This window comes from Sus scrofa, chromosome 10 (genome assembly GCF_000003025.6).
Source record: "Sus scrofa isolate TJ Tabasco breed Duroc chromosome 10, Sscrofa11.1, whole genome shotgun sequence".
Classification (NCBI taxonomy): Eukaryota; Metazoa; Chordata; class Mammalia; order Artiodactyla; family Suidae; genus Sus; species Sus scrofa.
This window is the reverse complement of record NC_010452.4, coordinates 58,024,613-58,044,675: the sequence shown is the minus strand read 5'-3', so window position 1 is coordinate 58,044,675 and position 20,063 is coordinate 58,024,613. Positions and strand designations below refer to the sequence as shown.

General features: G+C 48.5%; 1 protein-coding gene across 2 annotated transcripts in view; it reads right to left on the bottom strand.

Moving 5' to 3' along the window:
- Positions 1 to 20,063, bottom strand: part of CCNY (cyclin Y) — a 128,481-nt gene that overhangs the window by 13,289 nt on the left and 95,129 nt on the right. For both annotated transcript variants that reach the window (XM_021064007.1, NM_001244388.1), the window contains 5 exon segments: positions 15,586 to 15,620; positions 11,274 to 11,374; positions 5,010 to 5,045; positions 2,564 to 2,621; positions 2,341 to 2,460 (listed from right to left, as the gene is read on the bottom strand). In XM_021064007.1, the coding sequence (XP_020919666.1) occupies positions 2,341 to 2,460; positions 2,564 to 2,621; positions 5,010 to 5,045; positions 11,274 to 11,374; positions 15,586 to 15,620 (350 nt within the window).

Sequence of the window (20,063 nt, the reverse complement as noted above, 5' to 3'; positions counted from 1 at the left end):
TAAGGGGTCACGATGAGTAAGTGCAGTGTGGGGCCCGGGGTGGGTCCTCGAACAGAAAAGGGGCAACAGGCAGAGTCCGAGACAATCTGAATAGACCATGACCCTGAGTTCCTAAAAATGTATCACGTCCGTTCATTACTTATCAAAGAGATGATGTTAATGCAAGGTGTTAATAATGTTACAGTAATACTGTAATATTATAAATGTTATCCCAAGTACAACACATATGGGAACTCTCTGTACCGTCTTCACAATTTTTCTGTAAATCTAAAATTAAAAGTTTAAAAAAAATATTATGAAAATGAAGACATAACATTCCAAAACTTATGTAATGCAGCTAAAAGCTTAGCCTACAGAAACTGATTAGTATACATTCCTGTATCAAAAAAAAAAAAAAAAAAAGTCTCAAATCAATAACCAAACCTTCTACCTTAAGCAACTGGAAGAAAAAGTAAACTAAAGCTAAAGCAAGCAGAAGGAAGGAACTAATAAAGATTAGAGTGGAGACAAATGAAATGGAGATGAGATAAATAGAAGGAAAAAAAAAACCCTGAAAGTTGGTTCTTTTGAAAGATGAGCAAAACTGACAAGCCTTTAGCTACTAGACCGACCAAGAAAAAAAGGAAGATCTTAGTAATAAATAAATGGGGACATTAGAGTAGACTCTCAGAAATAAAAAGAATTACAGCAAATTGGACAACTTAGATAAAATGGACAAATTCCTAGAAAGACCCAGAAAGAAAAAACAGGTAATCGGAATAGACAGACCTAGAGCCAGCAACGAGACTGAATCGTAAAAACCTCCAACAAAGCAAAATCGTGGCCAGGATGACTTCAGTGGCGAACTCTGCCTGATCTTTAAATAGGACACCAATCCTTCCCAAACTCTTCAGAAAAACACAAGTGGAAAGAAAGCGGCATTCAAGGAGGCCAGCATGATGCTGATTCCAAAACCAAAGCTGTCACAGGAAAACCTAAGACCAATATCCCTTATAAATACAGATGCAAAAATCCTCAACAAAATACTAGCAAACCAAGTCCAGCAACATCCAAGACTGATACAGCATGACCAGGAGAGCAAGGCTGATTTAACCTATCGGCAGGCTCGTAAGACCACAGGATGAGCGAATGTCCTGCTAAGCCACCAGCTAACGTCCAGGACAGGGGAAGAGTTCAGCAGTTACAATGACCGACACGTATACTCCAAACAAAAACTAACCACCCTGCCGAAGGTCCCTGGAGATGGGACACTAACTTTCTCCTTCACACAAATAAATCCAAACTATAACGTGCTATAGGGCATGGTCAGGTCACAATTTTCTTGGGAATAAAAGGTTTAAAAAAAAAACAAAAAAACCCTACATTCCACCTGCAGTAGTTTCAAAATCAATCTTTCTTCGTGGTGTGAACTTCAGTACTAATCATCAGTCGTGCGATGTTCTTACCCTACTTTCCCCTTTACCACAATCTCCCTTCATTAAAAAATGTCAATCCTGCTGCCTGGAGTGTTCTGTGAGGACCTGGCATCCTTTGGAGGAACAAGGCTGAGCACTAAATACAGTCTCAGCAATGACCTAAGAATTCATGACTCCAGCTCACCTGATGAAGACCGGCTGAGTGTCTGTTTACCTACCAGGCAGCAGGTTCAACCAGAGAAGAAATGAACAAACAGACAAGTCCAATCAGCTGAGAGCACAGGGCTCCCAGTGTGGGGGAGACGCAAAGGGCCCTCACGCTTCCTGTCCCAGCACCAGTTCTTCTCAGGAACTGCAGGGACCGATTTCTGGTCCCTTGGGGCAGTTCAGGCACAGGCAGAGTTGCGCACAGTGTAAAGGGTCAGTGACAATGTGCTCCATGTCAAGTCTACTTCCCAAATGAGGTCTGACCTAAATTCTCCTGTCCCCAAGGTTCTAAACGTTTAAGGCAGGTTACAGATTTCATCACGAGTCTTCAATGCAGATTATATCCATGCTCGCTCTCAGTATCTAACAGACACGTATTTATAGACAAATCACCAAAGAGAAGGTAACGATTACACCAGTGCTTCCGATGTATGAGTTCATCATGTCCAGTGGATGTTATTCTCCGTAGGGAAGCAACACCAGAAGGCTGGACTTAAAGAGGAGGCCCGGGTCCTTCTCGGACCCTTCAGCCATGTCTCACATACCTGCAGGTAACATTTCAGCTTTCCTGCTTCTGAGTGTGATGTGCCAACGGGCTTTAGGAGATCCCGTCACTGTTCTCCCAGATAAAAGACAACCCCAAAGTGGCGCTGTGGCTCCCGGGGGCCACGGTGAACAGTCCCGGCCGCGCCCCCCTCCGTGAACCTCGGGCACTCACCAGGGTGACAATGGCACATTCCGCAGTCAGCTGAGCAGCACTGAACAGTGTCCGAACAAACCGGTAGATCTGCTTCTGCTCTGGGTTGTGTTTGTCGTAATCTGGTGGCACTTCGGATTTCTGGCGAGGGAGATAGTCTCAGATGTCAGACCAGCCCCCCACCCAACAGGAGCAACAGAGAAATGACGGCCAACACCCGAGACCGGAGGGGAGGGTTACTTGCCGAGAGAGGGTGAAGGTTTTCATCGAAAATATCCAAGAGCATCCTTCCATCTGGGTCCCTGGCGGGGAAAACAACAGAAAACAGGTTACCTTCGCAAGAGTGAGTGCCAGGCAAAAGGAAACAAAGATAAATCTTGATTATTCAACAGGTATTTCAAGAAACAGGGGCAGTGCTACATGTTAAGGAATGCTACTGATTACTTGTGAATTATAATTCGTTTTTCTTGGGGAGAATACTTAAATCATTTTTGAACAGTCCAGGAAATAAAGGTTATGAACCGTATTTTGTTTGGTTAACTTGAGTGAAAATCTAGATTTTCATTTCCTGTTTAACTCTCCTGAGGAACAAGAGCCCCTGAAATGCCATTTAAGCACTCCTGAGAAACCAGAAGTAATTTTAAAAATAAAAATGTAGGTTCAAAAATATAAATGAAGATTCAGAATTTAAACTAAAATGACTCCTCTGAGAAGTGGCCCCAGTTTCACTTCCATTACAAGCCATGCATCTGAGCAGCGTCTCCAGCAAGCGGGGGACCTGTGACCAGCTCCCCAGGCGGAGGCCGGGAGGCCGTCAGTGTGACTGAGCAGAGAGCCAGCCTGCCCGCAGCCGCGCCCCCTCTCCTCGAGGCAAGGCACTTTCGGGTTAGATCTGTCATCAATGACGCTTGCTTTCAAATGCTGACTTTTCAGTTGGACTTTCTCTACCTCCACTCCCTCACTGTTGGCTCCGTTTATCACCATTAACCCAGCAGAGCACATGATTAACGGTGTCAGTGGTATATGGCTTGGGTTCAATTCCCAATTCCCCAATTTACTAGTTGTGTAATCTTAGGCAAATTATTTTAAATCCTTTTTTTTTTTTTCTCCTTTTTAGGGCCTCACTTGCAGCACATTCTGTGCCATTCTGTGCCTCCATTTCTTTATTTATAAAATGGAGATAACAGTATCACCTCATGGAATTGTTAGAACAACTAAATGACAGAAGGCAGGCAAGGAGCTAACCAGGGTGGCTAAAGTAAGCAGTGAGTAAAGCTGGGTCTTATTATTACTGGCTGTGGCTATAAATGAACTTTGAGGTCCGTAATAGTTTGAAAACTGAGAAATCAGAGGTGCTAAAGCAAAACTGGCTTGAGAACATAGCTGAGTTCCATCAACATCGAATTGCTCGTGAGGACTCACTGTCATAGAAATAGGCAGCAAGACAAATCCGCACTCTCACTGCGTAGTTACTCTGGTCAAGGTTCAAAGTTCCAATAGCCTACATTTTGCAAGTTCCTAAATCCAAAATTCTCAAGTACTGTAACAAATCATAAAGCCCCGTTACACTACAGGGAAAGGGCATTACAGAGAAAACCCTTCCAGGAGCTGGCTTCCAGTATGTGTCTTCCCACAATCTTTTGGTGACAAGAGCTGTCATCCAACCTGCACCTCACTGCTTATCACAACTCGCCCTTGTTCTCTTCGTACAACAGACTGAAGGGGTGTGGCTCCCACCAGAGAGACCCACGCTAACCAGGAGGTGGCCTTGCTGATTCCGGAACTGGTTCACGCCAGCTGTATTTGTTAGTACAATCATATACCCCATGTAAATATCAAATCGATCAACGCAATAGGACAGCAATGACGGCGGCTTTATTCTCACAAACGTAAAGAAGGAAGCTTTGGAAAGACCCAATAAAAGGAAAAATAAGTTTGCAATAGATCAGGTGTGGTCAAAACCCAAAAGATTCTACACTCAGGCTGTTTTCATAAATGTGAAAAGTTTCCTTGCTGCTGATTACAAAAGGCAAAAACAAAAAACAAAGCCACTGGGGAAAGGATGAGTTACCAGTGTGGCTTATAAAAAGACAATACTTTGGTAACTAATGCCTCCTGCTCAGAGCAGAAGCCTTGATGCTGCATAAAACTGGCAAAGGAGTGCACTTTTCCATGTTTTGTGTTGAATTAAAATGCTTAAGGTAAACTTTTTAATAATTTTTCTGTGACTTCCTTTTTAAACTAACTTTTTTAATTAGTTGAACTATCTCCAGACTCCTATCAGAGAGAGAATTTCTACTATATGAAAATAGTTTATGGCTAAATTTACAACAAATTTTTTTCTACTGAATTGAAACTATACACATTTTTTTCTATGTTTAAGTTGCATGCAGAAAAACTGTTAAAACATTTTATAAAAGATAGAATGTTTAAGCAAGTTATACAGAAAATAAAGTCAAAAGGAGGCTGAACATTATCAAGAACCTCTGTTCTGATTTGCTGGCTTCATTTGGTTTCCTCTGACTCTGAAGCAATTCAGCCCTTACCTGGAAAGTGTTGGTAAATTACACTAACTTTAAGATTCTATAAAAATGAGTTAAAGATATAAAACTTAAAGGCTGAGGCAACTAAAACGTAACAGTAGATAGCAAGTGATGTTTTTAGCACAAAATTAATCAAAATCCACGTACCTGTTTTTAATGTGGTAATATATTGCGAGAGCTACACTGTAAAATGAAAGGCAAGAGTTCAGTGTTTCATAAGCACGTTCAGATGTTATATATTATCTGGCATAAGTCTGACCATAAATATTTAAAATTTGAGTCTAAGTAAAATGATCCATCTCAAGAGCCCATTTAATTCAGATGCCGATTAAGAAAAATACACGAGTCACAGTAAATCAATCAGGTACTCATTCCCAACAGTTATTCCATCTTTTCCAGAAACATCAAAACTTCAAGTGACATTCAGAAACGAACTGCTCTATCTGAAATGTTATGCTTTCCTCCCTTTAAAATACGGGCAGTACACAAAGAAACAGGTAGTGAAATTAAACACCTTTAGAAGTCTCCAACTCTGCACCTGCTATTTTAGAAAATCACATTTTCAGAAAAAAAAAAAAAAAGTGAATATTACCCACACAATGGTTTGCCATTTTTTTCTCTGAAATCAATAAACTCTTGGCGACCTGCCATATACTTACTCATCTGCTGAAATGGTACCGTAACACTTATTTGTAATACCTTACATTTTAATACCATAACATTTTATTTTACAAGATCTGAATTTAATGAAGATATCCCCATCCCCTGAATTTTCTTCAAGTACATGTTTTTTCCGATTCTAAAATGTGTTATAGTCAGAGTGCAGAAATTTTGGAAAATAAAGTATACAGAAAAACAATTCCTCTTCCCAAAGATGCTTACTATCAGCTTGAGATATAATCTATCTATAAATTATGTGTGTAAAAGCAAACCGGTTTGCCTCCCACCTTTATCCTCATTAACATTCTTCTTACCATTAAAATGTTATTCAAAAACATGACATTAAATACCTAACCATATTCTACCACACTGTTGAATAATTTATTAACCAATCCCCTACTGAACACTTGTTTTTAATAGTCTGCAATTATGATTAATAGCACAATGAATAACCTCACAGGTAAATATTTGTGTGACCTATGACTACATTATTTCCATGAGAAAACACCCTGTAATTGGAATTACTTGCTCTAAGGCCATTAGCCCCTGTAAGGCTCCCCACACATACCTCCAAATATCTCTGCAGAGAAGCTGTACCTTCCCATCAGCATCTGTCTCACTCCCCTTTACCAACACCCACCTTGAATGTTTGGAAAAACTATCCTCCCACTGCCTAGGTAAAGAAGTGTAACCGTTTTCAATTTGAGTTTCTCTGATCACCTATCAAGTTGGCAGGGTTATTCGTGTTGACTGCCCAATTCTTTTCCCATTTCCTCTTTTGTAACCTGTCTAGACTCCCCCACAATTTTTGTTTTACTTTAAAATTTACCGAGGAGGCCAAATTTTACCTTTTCCTTCTAAGAACACCGCTAGCTGCCTGCACCACACTGCGTGCTGGGTCTGAGCCCAGAAACCGCCATCCAGGGCACCAACGTGGAGGCAGAGGCGAGTCCCAGCCACCTCAGTGCCCTGGGCACGTGCTGCGTGTTCACCTAGGCTTAACGTGACAGGCGTGAATCTCAGGCTATCAGGAGAAGACAAGTCCTTCTAAATCTCTCTCTCTCCAGCACGATTAATTCAAACGCTTTCAGCTAAGTGTTAAAAGTATCCATGATGGAGTTCCCGTCGTTAGCGAATCCGACTAGGAACCATGAGGTTGCGGGTTCGATCCCTGCCCTTGCTCAGTGGGTTAACGATCCAGCGTTGCCGTGAGCTGTGGTATAGACTGTAGATGTGGCTCGGATCCTACATTGCTGTGGCTCTGACGTAGGCTGGCAGCTACAGCTCCGATTGGACCCCTAGCCTAGGAACCTCCATATGCTGTGGGAGCAGCCCAAGAAATGGCAAAAAGACCAAAAAGAGGAAAAAAAAAAAAGTATCCATGAGCAAATGGAACACAGAAAGAACATATTCTTTCTCCTGATATCTTGAAAAGCATCTCAGCTGATGAGGGAATTGTAATTGGGGTGAAAGGACTTCAGAATTTTTAAATAACAGTGGTACAGTTTCAGAGTGCCCTCACGCCCATTAAAAGCCCTGTGACGGAAAACGACGTTATTGCTTCTAGTTTATAAACGAGAAAATTCAGGTGGAGACACCATGTCAGGATTTCTGACTTATGTGACGGTTTTGGGCCCCTTTGTTCTATCATGTTGCCTCTGGAAAAAAAGGAAGAAATTACTGTTTTATTCATTTAACAGTCATGCTGTGATGATTAAATTGAGTGTTTCATGTGATTGGGTTCCATGTAGTGATTAGTTTAATCACTTTGACTGACTGAGAAAAATACGGTTCCTGCTTCCCCTGTGAGGGAGCCTGACACGACACACACGGAAAAGCATCACGGGACTGGAGTCAGACCGGGTGGATGGGTGGATGCAAAACCTGGCTCCTCCACCGTCAGCGTTCACCCACCCCGGAGCCTCCGCTTCCCACCTATAAAACTAGGAAGGTTCAACTGACATCACAGAGTGCTTACTACAACCCAGTGAAGTACACAGAAGCATGACCTCAAATCAAAGCTCTATAATGAAGGCAGTTGTGGTTGTTGCCCTGTGAATAATGCCGCCTCAAGAGCTCTTCACGCTTCCGCAGACGGAGTAAAAGTCTTCAGGGCCCCAAGGTTACCTGAAAGCAAGACAGGACGTTTTCGGGAGTTCCTGTCATGGCTCAGCGGAAACGAATCTGACTAGCATCCATGAGGACTCAGGTTCAACTCCTGGCCTCGCTCAGTGGGTTAAGGATCTGGCGTTGCTGTGGCTGTGGTGTAGGCCAGTGGCTATAGCTCTCATTCGACCCCTAGCCTGGGAACCTCCATATGCCATGGGCACAGCCCTAAAAAGACAAAAAGAAAAAAAAAGAAAGAAAGAAAGAAAAAGATTGGACGTTCTCATGACTCGGGCTTCCATGAAACACAGGGCCACTCTGTAGGCCAATGTCCACTCAAGGTCACCCCCCGGAAAGAAAAAACCAAGCAGAGGATATGCACTGGCTCCATGGGCCAGTTCTGTGGGTCATCGTGAAAGAAGTGACTGCCGCGGGCAGAGGGCAGTCAGCTGAAAATGGAGTCAATCTGGGCTTCAGGCTTTGCTCCAAATGCCGGGCTCTGGAGGCCTGGTCGGCCTGCCTCATCTCCAGATACTGGTGAGGTCACCAAGGATGGGCTGACTGGAGGCCCTTGCTGCAGAGCAGAGAGGAAGCAATGCTATTTTCTTGACCAGGAAAACAGCTCCTGACTGCTGGCGGTGTCCTTGTGACTCAGCTGGCCAAGCAGAGGAGCTGAACCCAGAGGGGCAGATGTACCAAGCTGCCCTCACCATGGTCAGGGGCCATGGGTGCTGTGGGTACTGCGTCAACAGCTAGAGCACCCCGCACCCCATTCTCTCTGACTGCCAGCCTTGTGCTCACACATGGTTTGAGGCATGGGTCTGCTGCAGAGGCCAGAGGTGGGTGGCAAATGATAAATTCATACCACAGCTGTTGGCATTTAGAGGAAAAGATGGGAAAATTAAGTTCTCAGATAAGGTATTATGCCCACGAAGAAAATGACCACAAAATCATGCCCAAACTTTTCACATGCCCACTTCTCTTTGACCAACAGAACTGCAATCTAATGTCCACCAATTCCCTAACTTAGCACTTGTAAATATATTTGCTCCTTTTGGCAATCCTCAATCTACAGAGGGGTTTCTTCTAAAATTAGCTTGAAAATCAACTGTTAGAACCCAAAGCAATTTCTTTTTGGCTTTTCTTTTTTGTCTTTTAGGGCCACACTAGCGGCACATGGATGTTCCCAGGCTAGGGGTCTAATCGGAGCTACAGCTGCTGGCCTACACCACAGCCTCAGCAACACAAGATCCGAGGCTCGTCTGCAACCTACACCACAGCTCATGGAAACCCCAGAGCCTTAACCCACTGAGCGAGGCCAGGGATCCAACCCACAACCTCATGGTTCCTCGTCAGATTCATTTCCGCTGCGCCATGACGGGAACTCCTCCAAAGCAATTTCTCCATGCTTTTCAGGAGGCGAGCCCAGCCCACAAGTGCTGGCTGTGCCCACACGCAGTGAGACTGCATTAACGAGTCTGCAGCAGTATTACCATGTTGGGGAGGAGGCCAGGGTTAGACAGGGTATTACAGGAGGGCCTTCAGCCTGCACACCCCCCTGCCCTTCAGGAAACTCCCTCCCCTCGTGCCATCAGAGGCCCCGGCTGAAGTCACCCGGGCCAGCTAACACTCCAAAACGACTGAAGCCAAGTGGCGTGTGAGCTACAGGGATTTGCAGGGAAGGATTCTGCGGTGTTACTACGGTTAGGATCCACCCTGCCCAGCTCCTAGGTCCAAAATGCACATTTTTAAGATGGGGCACATCTGAAAACAAATACGCTGCCGACTGAAGGAACATCAGATCCGGGTGGTGCTGAGAAAGCATCTCCTGAGTCTGAGAAGCCACAGCGTCCACACTGAACGTTGCGTGTCGACACTCTGCCGTCTTCACTGACCCCGCTTTCCGCGTCTTTTCCTCCAGGTGTGATCCACAGTTTAAGCTTTCAAGGGAACCTGAAGGCAGGTGCCGCTGACATCAGGGTCCTCAGCCCTGGCCGCCCATGGCATCTCCCAGAGGCGCTGACAACCCAGATCCTGGATCTGCGGGGCCAGATCTCAAGCCTTGCAGGGCTCTAAGCCCCTGGGGCCTCACAGCTGCGGCTCAGCTGGAACCACGGGGTCACAGACCTGCTTGTGACTCTGGTGCTCACACTTCCCAGACCTGACATTGAAATGCTGAACCGTCACCTGGTTTTACACTGGCCCCAAATGTCTGTGTCACAACCAGAGGCAGTGGCCACCTGAGGATGAAGCACTGAGCTTCCACGGCTCCCGCCAGCGCTGCAGGGAGGGTCCCTGCGCCCAGGGAAGTCAGGCCTGAGGACTCGGGTGGGATCAGCAGCCGCCGGGTCCCCAGGGGAGCCCTTCCCAGGGGTGCCGCACTTCGCACTTCCCAGCACAAAGCCAGTGTGGAGGCAGAGGCTCGGCCAAGGGCAGCGCTGTGGCACCAGGGCTCACACGTGCTCCCAGCCTCAAGCACCAACCCATCCCGCCCTCAACTCCCAACACATGGAGCAAAGATCTCTGTTCCCGCCTGGACCTTAGAAACACGCGACCCCCAGGAGGGACGGCAGGCTCCCTCCCACTCTCCCCCTGGAGCAGGTGAAAGCCACAGACGACCGTCAGAGTCCCTACTGCCCGCTGCCACATGTGGTCACATTCGGAATGGGGCTTCGAAGCCACTGGAACAGCAGGCTTCTTATTTAGGACACACAGCCTTACTGCACGTGCTAACACGCGCTGCTGTTAAATGTGTACTTTTTTTTCACATGAGTACGAAGGCCAAACAGCCCAGGTTTCTCAGAGTTGAGCCAGAGGCCACAGACCTCAGTCCGTCGGGGTCTCTGTGGCCTCCACTGAGGCTTGTGACACACTGAATGCGGGAACCTTTCGGCACGTTCATGTCACAGAAGGGAACTGACACCCCAGAGGGAAACGCTTTTACCCAAAGACGGCCCTTCCTCCTTAGTTCCATTTTATAGTAAGTCCCCAAAGCGAAGGGAGTCACCCACACCCTCCCTGCTGGGGACAGAGCCAAGGCCAGAACTCCGCTCTCCACTCCTGGCAAGTACACTTTCACGGCGCCAGGCCTGCTCTCTACAGCAGCGCCAAGTCAGAGGGGGACCCACTACCTTCTGAAGAGCTGCCAGGATGGCTTCGACAAGTGGGAAGGTATGCACAAAATCAAAAATAAGCTTTAACCTACATTTAAAATGACTGAAAAATGTAGTCTTTTTATGTAAATCGTAATATGCACAAGTATGTTGAAGACCCCACATTTTAACTCCCAAAATCTTTTTTTTTTTTTTTTAAATGGCCACACCCACAGCATTCGGGCCAGGGATTGAATCTGAGCCACGGCTATGACCTCGGCCAGAGCTCTGGCTACACTGGATCCTTTAACCCACTGCACTGGGCCTGGGATCGAACTCGCACTCCACAGTATGAGCTGCTGCAGTCGGATTCTTAACCACTGCATCACAGCAGGAACTCCTCCAAACCATTTTTTAAAAAGATTTCCTGAACAGTCCATGGCTTCCCCCTGCCCAGGCTTACCCACCCTCAGCGCCTGCAATCAGTGAGTTAGCCATCAGGTTAAGGAACAGAAAAGACACTGAGTTAAGGAAAAATTAAATGCATACCCACCATTTAATTGTATACTTGAGGTTTGGTTGACTGACTGTGCTATCGTCTAGGAAAATAGTCGAGCAGGAGCTGTATTTCCTTGCTATTTGTCCCGGAGGATGCTAAAAAACAATGCCAACAAAACAAGGACAATTAAGCAGGGCTCCACATTCTTCCAAGGCACATCATCCCCTTCATCCCGAGACGAGGTTACAGAGGGAAAGGGCCTTAGCAAGTAACGCCAGCGCTGCCAGCAAGACCAGAGCAGAACCCACGTTCCTCCTACAATGAAATGTCACGTTCTTCCACGCGGAAAAGTCACCACCACCACTCCTGCTCCCAAACCTCCGTCACAACAGTGAACTCCCGCGAAAGAGCATCAAAGGGTGTGTGGCAGGGTCCGTAAAAGCCACTGTGAGAAGCAAATATCCTGACTTCCAGGAGGTGAAGACATAAAGAAAAGAAAAAAAGCACTCCTTCTCTAAAGGCAAAATCCATCTAAAAGCACATCCCACCAGTGCTTATTAAACAAAAAATACATGAAACACATTTAAAAAAAAAAAAAGTGACAGTAAGGCTTTTTATGCTGCACATCTGTAACATTTCCGAAGTATGTAAAAGAAAACACGTGAGCGAGTGCTTCACTTGATTAGACTTTGCCGAGAATGACGGAGGTTGTGGTCGGGGAGCAGAGACCACAGCTTCGACCATGAACTGCTCGGCGGGGGAGCAGAGACCAGCCCAGGGACCGAGAAGCCCAGGGACGGAGAAGGCCAGTGAGGAATTACCTCTAAGGATACACGTTTCTATCTTTGAAATAATGTATGCTTTGCAAGTTAAAAGTATAACTTAGTAGAATAATACAAGTTTAGAACTAGACTGAAGCAAGATCATCCAGGCCACGTAGTCACCCGACTACATTATCAGACGTGGAGACCCAGGACTACCCGCGACCTCTTAGGCTGCATGCTGAAGAGGATGCTGCTGACGAGTTGTGACGTCAGTCAGACAGGCAGCCACACACGTGTGCACACGCACATAATCCCTGGGCGGGACAAAGGGGCGGGGACAGGAAGGCCACTGGTCCCTCTGTAACTGTCTGTGAATCCGGCCCTCACCTTCTCAGATGCTCTGTACATCACCTCGGAGCTCCCTGCAGGTAGCTCAGGTGATAGGGAACCGAGGGGCCGCCAGGCCGCATCCCCACCCCTCCACCACGCCCACCCGCCTGGAAGACGACCTGCCGTCCCCCCACCTTCTCCCAGTGCAGAGGACGGCTGGCTGCTTCCTGGCCGCCTCCCCGTCCAGCCTTCTGCTACCCTTCTGCTACCTCCCTAAATAAGACGGCCTCCTCTCCCTCCACACGCTCCCAAGCACCGTCTCGTCCATTGATTCAACAGCCTTGTGCTCCCTGATGAGGCCCGAATCTCTCCTCTACCTCAACCTCTCTCCTGAGCTCCCGCCACCGGCTGGACGGCTCTACCTGGAGGGGCCTGTGAGGCTCAGAGCCAGAAATCCACAAAATGCTCCTGCATCTCCTCTCGCCCTCTGCTTTCTCTGGTCTCCATGCATCAAGTGCCCATCATTCCACGTCCTAAACATTTCTCCAAACTGTCTCTTCTCTCCCTCCCTCGAGCCACTCTTGGGGCAGGAATGACCTCTGGGCGCCAGAGAAACCTTATTTTTCTCCCCCTGGTAGAAGCCGTTTCCCTGCTGTGACCGCCATCCCTAAATGGCTCATCTACACCCAGTGCTTCTGCTTTTCTTAAACAGCAGTAGCCTCTTTGTAGATTGTCTCAGTAATATGTATTAAGCAGGTGCTCCAGACACTAAGGAGACATTAAAGAAACAACATCCCTCACAATAAAGCAAATAAGAAAACAGACAGGTTTTCTAGACAAGGGCAAAGAGCAACAGCTGTCCCAGAGTTCCACGACAAACTAAGTTACAAACTTTACTGGGCGCCCCATTCAGAAAAGAGGGTTCTCTCTGACTTCAGATACACAGGCGAAACCACCTCATGGGTCTGACCCTCTGGAACCCGGAGGAGGAGAGCAGGGAGGGGGGCTCGGGAGCCGGGCGCCTGGGCCCCAGCGCGGGCTTCGCTGCTCTGCTGGCTGATTCTGTGTGCCTCCCCTTCCTCATCTGCAAACGGGAGTGAGTGAAAAACAGTAGCTCCCGAGCGGGGAGCTGTAATCACATGAAAGCAACCAGGACAGCGCCTGGCGCAGAGGTGGTCAAACACTTCGGCAGCCGTACTGGTTATTATTATCACCACTCTCCTGCCTTAACTCAGGACACCCGGGTGTCTTACAACCTGAAAAGCACAGCCGTCAGGGGCCTGACGGAAGCTGTGGGTGATCTCACTCAGATGCTCCTTCAGTTGGTGGGAAGAGCACACCCCAGCACGGGCAGAGCGGAAACGCTACTTTGCAACGGGGTCTGTTCTGTTCTCAGAGCGGAGGGCCGTGCTGTCACCCTGTCCTCTGTCACCTGAGGCAGCAAGGATTTCTTTTAAAGAAAGAAGCACAAGATTTCACTCTCTGGGTGGGGAGAGAAGATGCAGAGAGGGCACAACGCACACTTGCCCTCGACCCGCGCCTGCGTCCCAGCGGGGCAGGTGCCAGGACCGAGTGCATCGCCAAGGGGGCGGCGAGAAGGGAGACAGGTGCACAGCCAGGCGCGGGGCAGGCGCGGCCCTCCCTCCAGCCCCCTGGAACGGGGCTGCGGGGACCAGCGGAGGCGGCCGGCTGCTGTCTCCACTCTGGCCTGGCCCTTGCCGGCTCCTCTGCAGACACGCCAGCGAGTGGGGAAGCGTCCCGGTTCCCAGAAGGGAAGGGAGCAGGAGTGAGGATTTACAGGGTGAATCCAAACCTCTATGCCCAGTATACACAGCTCTCAAAAAAAGGGGAGTGTGTGTGTGGCAATTTTCAACATGTTTTCCTCAAGACACAGCTTACAATTTCACAGATGCTTCGCACTGACGCTTTAAAATGTGAGAGGGCCAGGGAGGGGTCATGAATTGCTTTAAGGATCTAATAAAAACTGGAGTTCCCATTGTGGCACAGCAGAAATGAATCTGACTAGAAACCATGAGGTTGCGGGTTCGATCCCTGGCCTCACTCAGTAGGTTAAGGATCTGGCGTTGCCGTGTAGGCCGGTGGCTACAGCTCCGATTAGACCCCTGGCCTGGGAACCTCCATACGCCACGGGTGCGGCCCTAAAAAAGACCAAAAAAAAAAAAAAAAAAAAAAGAATCTAATAAAAACTAGAGACCTTCTCTTGGACCCTGAAAACCCTGTTAATGCACATACACAAGGACGGCTGCCTACAAGGGCCTGGGCCCAGCTCTGATTTTCCTCTCAACTGCATTTTCTCCAGATTTTCAGAGGACGAAAAAACAACATTATGGCTTTAAGTCTCTTTAGCACACAGCTTCAGCGCCAAGTACTTCAAGATCTATAAATATTTAAACATAGAAAGTCTAGAAATCCTGAGAAGTCAAACACATCGCTTTTGTTTTCGATACGAGGCATTACAGCATGCTTATCTGGAAAAACACCTACTTCATCATTCCACACCTCATGGAGATGGTTTTCTCTCCTAAAGAAAGGGGTATAGTTCAGAGGGCAAGGAGGTTGTGGCCGTAACTCGCCTGGTGGCCGGGCACCACAGTCCTGGGAGTGCAAGCTGGGGTGGGGGGTGGGGGTGGAGGGAGGCCGGCTGCACCTGCTGCCCAAGGAAGAAAGATCAACTATCTTTCTGCCTGGCCATCAGGGTCAGGGGATGCTGCTCAGAATGGCCGAAAGACTAGAGCCAGATTTTCTACAACTCCTCTGAAAATGAAAGTGCCGCCAAGCTTCTCCTTTCTTTGAGCACCAAAAGAACAGGCGGATGCTATGGACCAGCAAGCGCGGAGGGGAACACAGGAGTGTGTGGGGGCAGACAGCCTCGAGGGGCACCGAGGCGCTCACCCAATGGACTGAGAGGGAAAGAGCCACGCGGGGCAGGGGAGGCGGGAAGGCTCAGACATCGAAAAGAAGGGCTTGCGTGGACCCGGCGCCGTCCGCTGCAGGATCTCTGTCCACGCACGTCTTCCCAGGAGCGGCAGCAGGCTGGGGCTTCTGAACAAACACTGGCCCCGGGGGATAAAAGCCCAGCCGTGCCCATCTGGCCACAGAGCAAACAGAGCACAAGTGCACTGCAGCCTCCTTCACGTCCCTCCACATGCGGAACAAGATTCACGGCCCATTTCCCCATCACGCACCCGGGTATGGAAGCTCTTTGCACTGGACAGTCATTATCTAAAACACAGGCAAACAGTTCCACTTACGTGGTTAATGAAGAGACTCTTGCGTTTTTCTCTCACTGTGAAAACAAAAGATACAACAGAAACATTACTCGCCTGCATGCGAACCCCCTGCAGGTGGCTGAGGACAGGCCTCTGTGTCACGGTCCCATCCTTCCACCCATGCAGGTACCCAGCTGCTCAGTTACCATATAAGAAACTCGACCTGCACACATGCAGACCTGAGCCTGGCTAACAGGGCAACGTGTACACCCACTTACCATGGCACCCAGCAAAACCACCGCAGCCCTTGTTAACCGAGGGGTAACAGCTTTCCAGTAACCTGGTACACTAGTAATCTGTAAGTCTTGTAAAACTTGCACAAATCCATTAATTTAAGACAGCAAATAACAGGACTACTTATTTCTAACCCACGCAGACCCACAAAGGTCCATACTACTGGGGTGAAATAGGATAATGACAACACTCCTAACAGCATTAAAATACAGGACAGTGTAGGTCGGAAGCATTATGGGTCATGGAAGCCAACTACTCCCTGCACTGGTGCTGGGGGCGAGACCACCCACGCTCGCCACAAACGCCACTGCCCCTTCCAACGGCCACTCTCACAGGGCGGTCTGCGCACCCTGCACCCGGCCTTGAGTGTCCCAGATCTCAGCCTTTCTCGAGGACACGGGAGGGGGACAGAGTACCTAGAGGAGCTTTTAAATAACCCAGGACCTCGGAGGGTCGCATTTTCTTTCCTAAGACTCACTTTTGAGAGCACAGACTAATCAGGGACCGCAGGTACGCAGGAGGGCGCCGACAGGGCAGCAGCCAGGCCTCCCTCAAGGAGACGACCTCCGGGGCCTAAGCAGCAGCGCACAAATCCGGCCCAGTGTCTGAGGAGGCCTTTTCCTGGCGGTCCCCAAAGGCAGAGTCACTCGCTTTCCAGCGCCCTCCAGCTGACCGGATGGAGGAGCCGGGAGCTCTTTTCCCAAGGGTGCACTGTGTCCTCCAACTCGTCGGGACCGTTTCTCTTGTCCTCACAAGTCCCATCCCCTCTGCACAACTGAGGCTCCCCCAGACCCGCCCGTGCACCGCTTCCTTGTACGGATTGTGCTTCATACGCCTGCTTCGTAACAAGCCACAGGCCTGAGTATGACTGTATTTTCCATGCTAGGATTCCTCTGACGCCATCGCTGAGACTGCCGTGAACGGAAGGCAGGAGGGTGTGGGGAGGAGGCAGGTGCTGCCAGTGGCTTGTAGCCCTCAGTTGCAGGGGCTCAGAAAGCGTCCGAGATATCTGGGTGCCCTTACACCTAAGGATTCCTCTCCCCGCAGCTGGCTGGCACGGGACTAAGACACCACCAAGTGGAGTGCTGGGCGGAGAGAAATAATAACACAAACCTAAATCTGTCTTGAAAATAAATTTGAAACAACTGAAGCCATTAATCGGAGCTGAAATTCAGAGTGTGTTAGTCATATTTATGTAACAGTATAAGCAATATGCCAACTCATTTCTGATATTGGCTTTAGTCATTTTGGAACCTGAATATTTTTGGTTGCTAATAACATATCACTCAAAATCTCTGGAGTTCTCAGAGTTCCTAGATAATTGAGAGCACTAATAGTCATATTTTGCTTTGTTGGGAAAACAGGCAATAAATTGATGTGGCTCATGAATCTCAATTTCCCGGGAGAAGAGTAACAGCTATCTCCTTTGTTCGCACTGATGATAGTTTGTTAAGAGGATTTTTAATGAGCTGTTGCATAGCCCGTGATGATTTAAATAGAAAATGTACTAGAGGCTTTAAAAATAAAACAGCAAAACAGCAAACCACCACCACTGGCATTAAAAGTCTTCTCCGGAAGACACGGGGAGCAAGGAGTCAGTGGCAGGGTTTGCAATCTGAGGGGTACAGAGAAGGTCGCTCAGGCTGCCCCGGACGTCAACTCTCTACTCTTAAGAACACTTTCCGAAAACCCCGGTGCCCGAAGACCGAGCGCGCGTTCGTGTGATTGCAACTTGGGCTGCCTCTTCTACAGACAGGGGCAAGATGACCTCGGTCCCCTGTCACTTATGAAAGGCTTCCCAGGGCAGCTGTCCACCACCATCAGTAACCCAACGTCTCTCCTTGGAAATGAGGGGACAGGACAGGGTGTGTGGGCCGGCAGGTGCCTCCCTCCACACTCAGCCCCTCAGAGGCAGGGCCACTGGTACCTGCATCGGCACGAGATGAGTTCCCTCTGACCACACACCATCAGCATGCCTGTGAAGAGGGTTAAGCTACTGCACAAAGAAAAACCACTGAGCTCAGTGATCACCTGGATGGGAAGGACTGGCGGGCCCAGGTCAAGAATGGATGACAGTTTTGATCACAAGATCTGATGAAAAACAAAGGTTGGTTTTCCTTTCTTTTTCCTAGATCAGGCTTTGGACAGTCAAAAGTCCAATACTGATGTGTGAGTGAATCCATCAGGTAATTCTGCAGCGTAGCACGGAGGCCACAGCAGAGGTGCTCTGGGGCCCTCGCCCTGCTGAGCTCACAGCTTGTAGGGAGGAGAGTCATGAACACTGGTGCCCAGGAGGCGGGTGTGTGCTGGGCGGGGGCTTCCACCCACCCCACATTTACAAACCCCCACCGGCCCCCCCCACCCCGACACTGCAGAAGCTTCTCCCCAGACTCTGAACTGACCTGGGTCTGCACTGATTTCTAAACCCAGGCACAGAGGAATAGGACAGTCTGTACATTCAGGGTGAAACCTAAGCAAGGCAGATGAAACAACAATGAAAAGAGAGGAAAAACTTTCACCGATGTCCAGGGAAGATCAGTCGTAGAAAGGAAAAAAATTCCAGGGGCAAGAAGGAGGCAGCGGCAGGTAAGTGCGTAAGGAAAAAACCACTCCGAGCTCAAGAATCCATCTAATAACTGCCGACCAACCTCAGGGGCCTGGTTTGCCCTGGAGAATATCGAGGCCAAAGGATCTCCTCCGAAGCACATCAACTTAAACACAGTGAATTCCTTCAAAAAACTTATTTCTGACTGTAAAAGAAACACATACTTACTGTACAAAAACTGGAAAATACAGAATAGAAGAAGAAGAACATACAAATACGAATTTAAATTTGCAAAATACAGAGAAACATAAACGAAAAAACCCATACCTTAATGACTCAGAGATAACCACTGTCAATACTGCAGTGTGTACCCTCAAGGCGAAGCTTCCCTCCATGGATGCTTCTGTGTGCTCTTGCAAATACATTTTCATAGAAACATGTGCAAATATATATCATGGGCCCAAACATAAACATGCCCACAGAGGTGGAGCCCATTTCTCTGGTGTGTGAGCGCTTTCACTGGTTGTATAACAATTCTGTAATACACAAAGGTAGGAATCCTCTGTCATACGTATTACAATATTTCCCCCATAAGATGCTTTAATTTGGGGGATGGATTTTGATATGAGTTTTCATTTTTAGACAATTTCTTCCATTGCTATTAAAAGCATAAATGAATCACATTCATTTATGATTTATACTATATTGTCTAAATCACTGTCTCCAAAGGTTTATAATTATAGTCACTGCAGTTAACCTACAACTAGTTGCCCTCCAGCAATCTACCATGGCACATGGTGGTTTGGGGAGAGGCACTGGGCTGTGTACACCTCTATAAAGGCTGCTCCCCAATGCTGGCTGCTCCCATTTCAGACGTGACCTCATTGCAGTTTGCTTCCAAGGTGTACGGAGGCCACTCTTAATGGGATGAGAGGGTCGATCTGTTTGTATCAAGGAAACATGGACGGAAAAATGGGTGGGGGCACAGCAGGGCCCAGAGACCACCCTCTGCAGTGTCCACTTCTCTCCCCAGCCAGACCCAGTGGCGACCTAAGAAGATGGCAGAGAGCAGGTCAGAGAGGAGACCCCACCCTACTGGGCAGAGAAGAGCCCGCCCCGCGAGGATGGAGTGCAGGCACTGAGAACTCCTGCTGCTGCAGGGTCTGTGCTCAGAGCCCAACAGCTGCCACCCATCTTCCCAACAATCTCATCTCCCGGATGAGAGCCCAGGAGGGCACAGGGACCACACAGACAGGGTGGGGCTCAGCCTGCCGCCCCACAGGGGATTCTGGAGCTTTTAACCATCACTCTCTTCAGGAACTCTCTCCAAGGCGTTCATCGTCCCCAGTGGTGACTGACCCAGATGAAATCCTGCTGCCTCCCCAGATGTCACAGGGCAGCTGACCCAAAATATCAACTGCATGAGGCTGGTATAAACATAGGAAGCTGGGGAAAGAGGGAAAAGGTGGCTCCTGAAGGGGGACTAACTTAGGACAGTTCCACGGTTAGAGTTTCTTGTGCCCACAGCCAGCAGGGGGCGCTGCCGAGCAGCAAGTGCAGCGGAGGAGGCGGGGCCGCAGGCCCCACCCGCCGCCAGGTGTAGCACACCTGAGCCTTTGCTCGGGACTGCACCCACTGAGCAACTTTCTGACGACGGACAAATCTGGAGGAAGCACAGGTC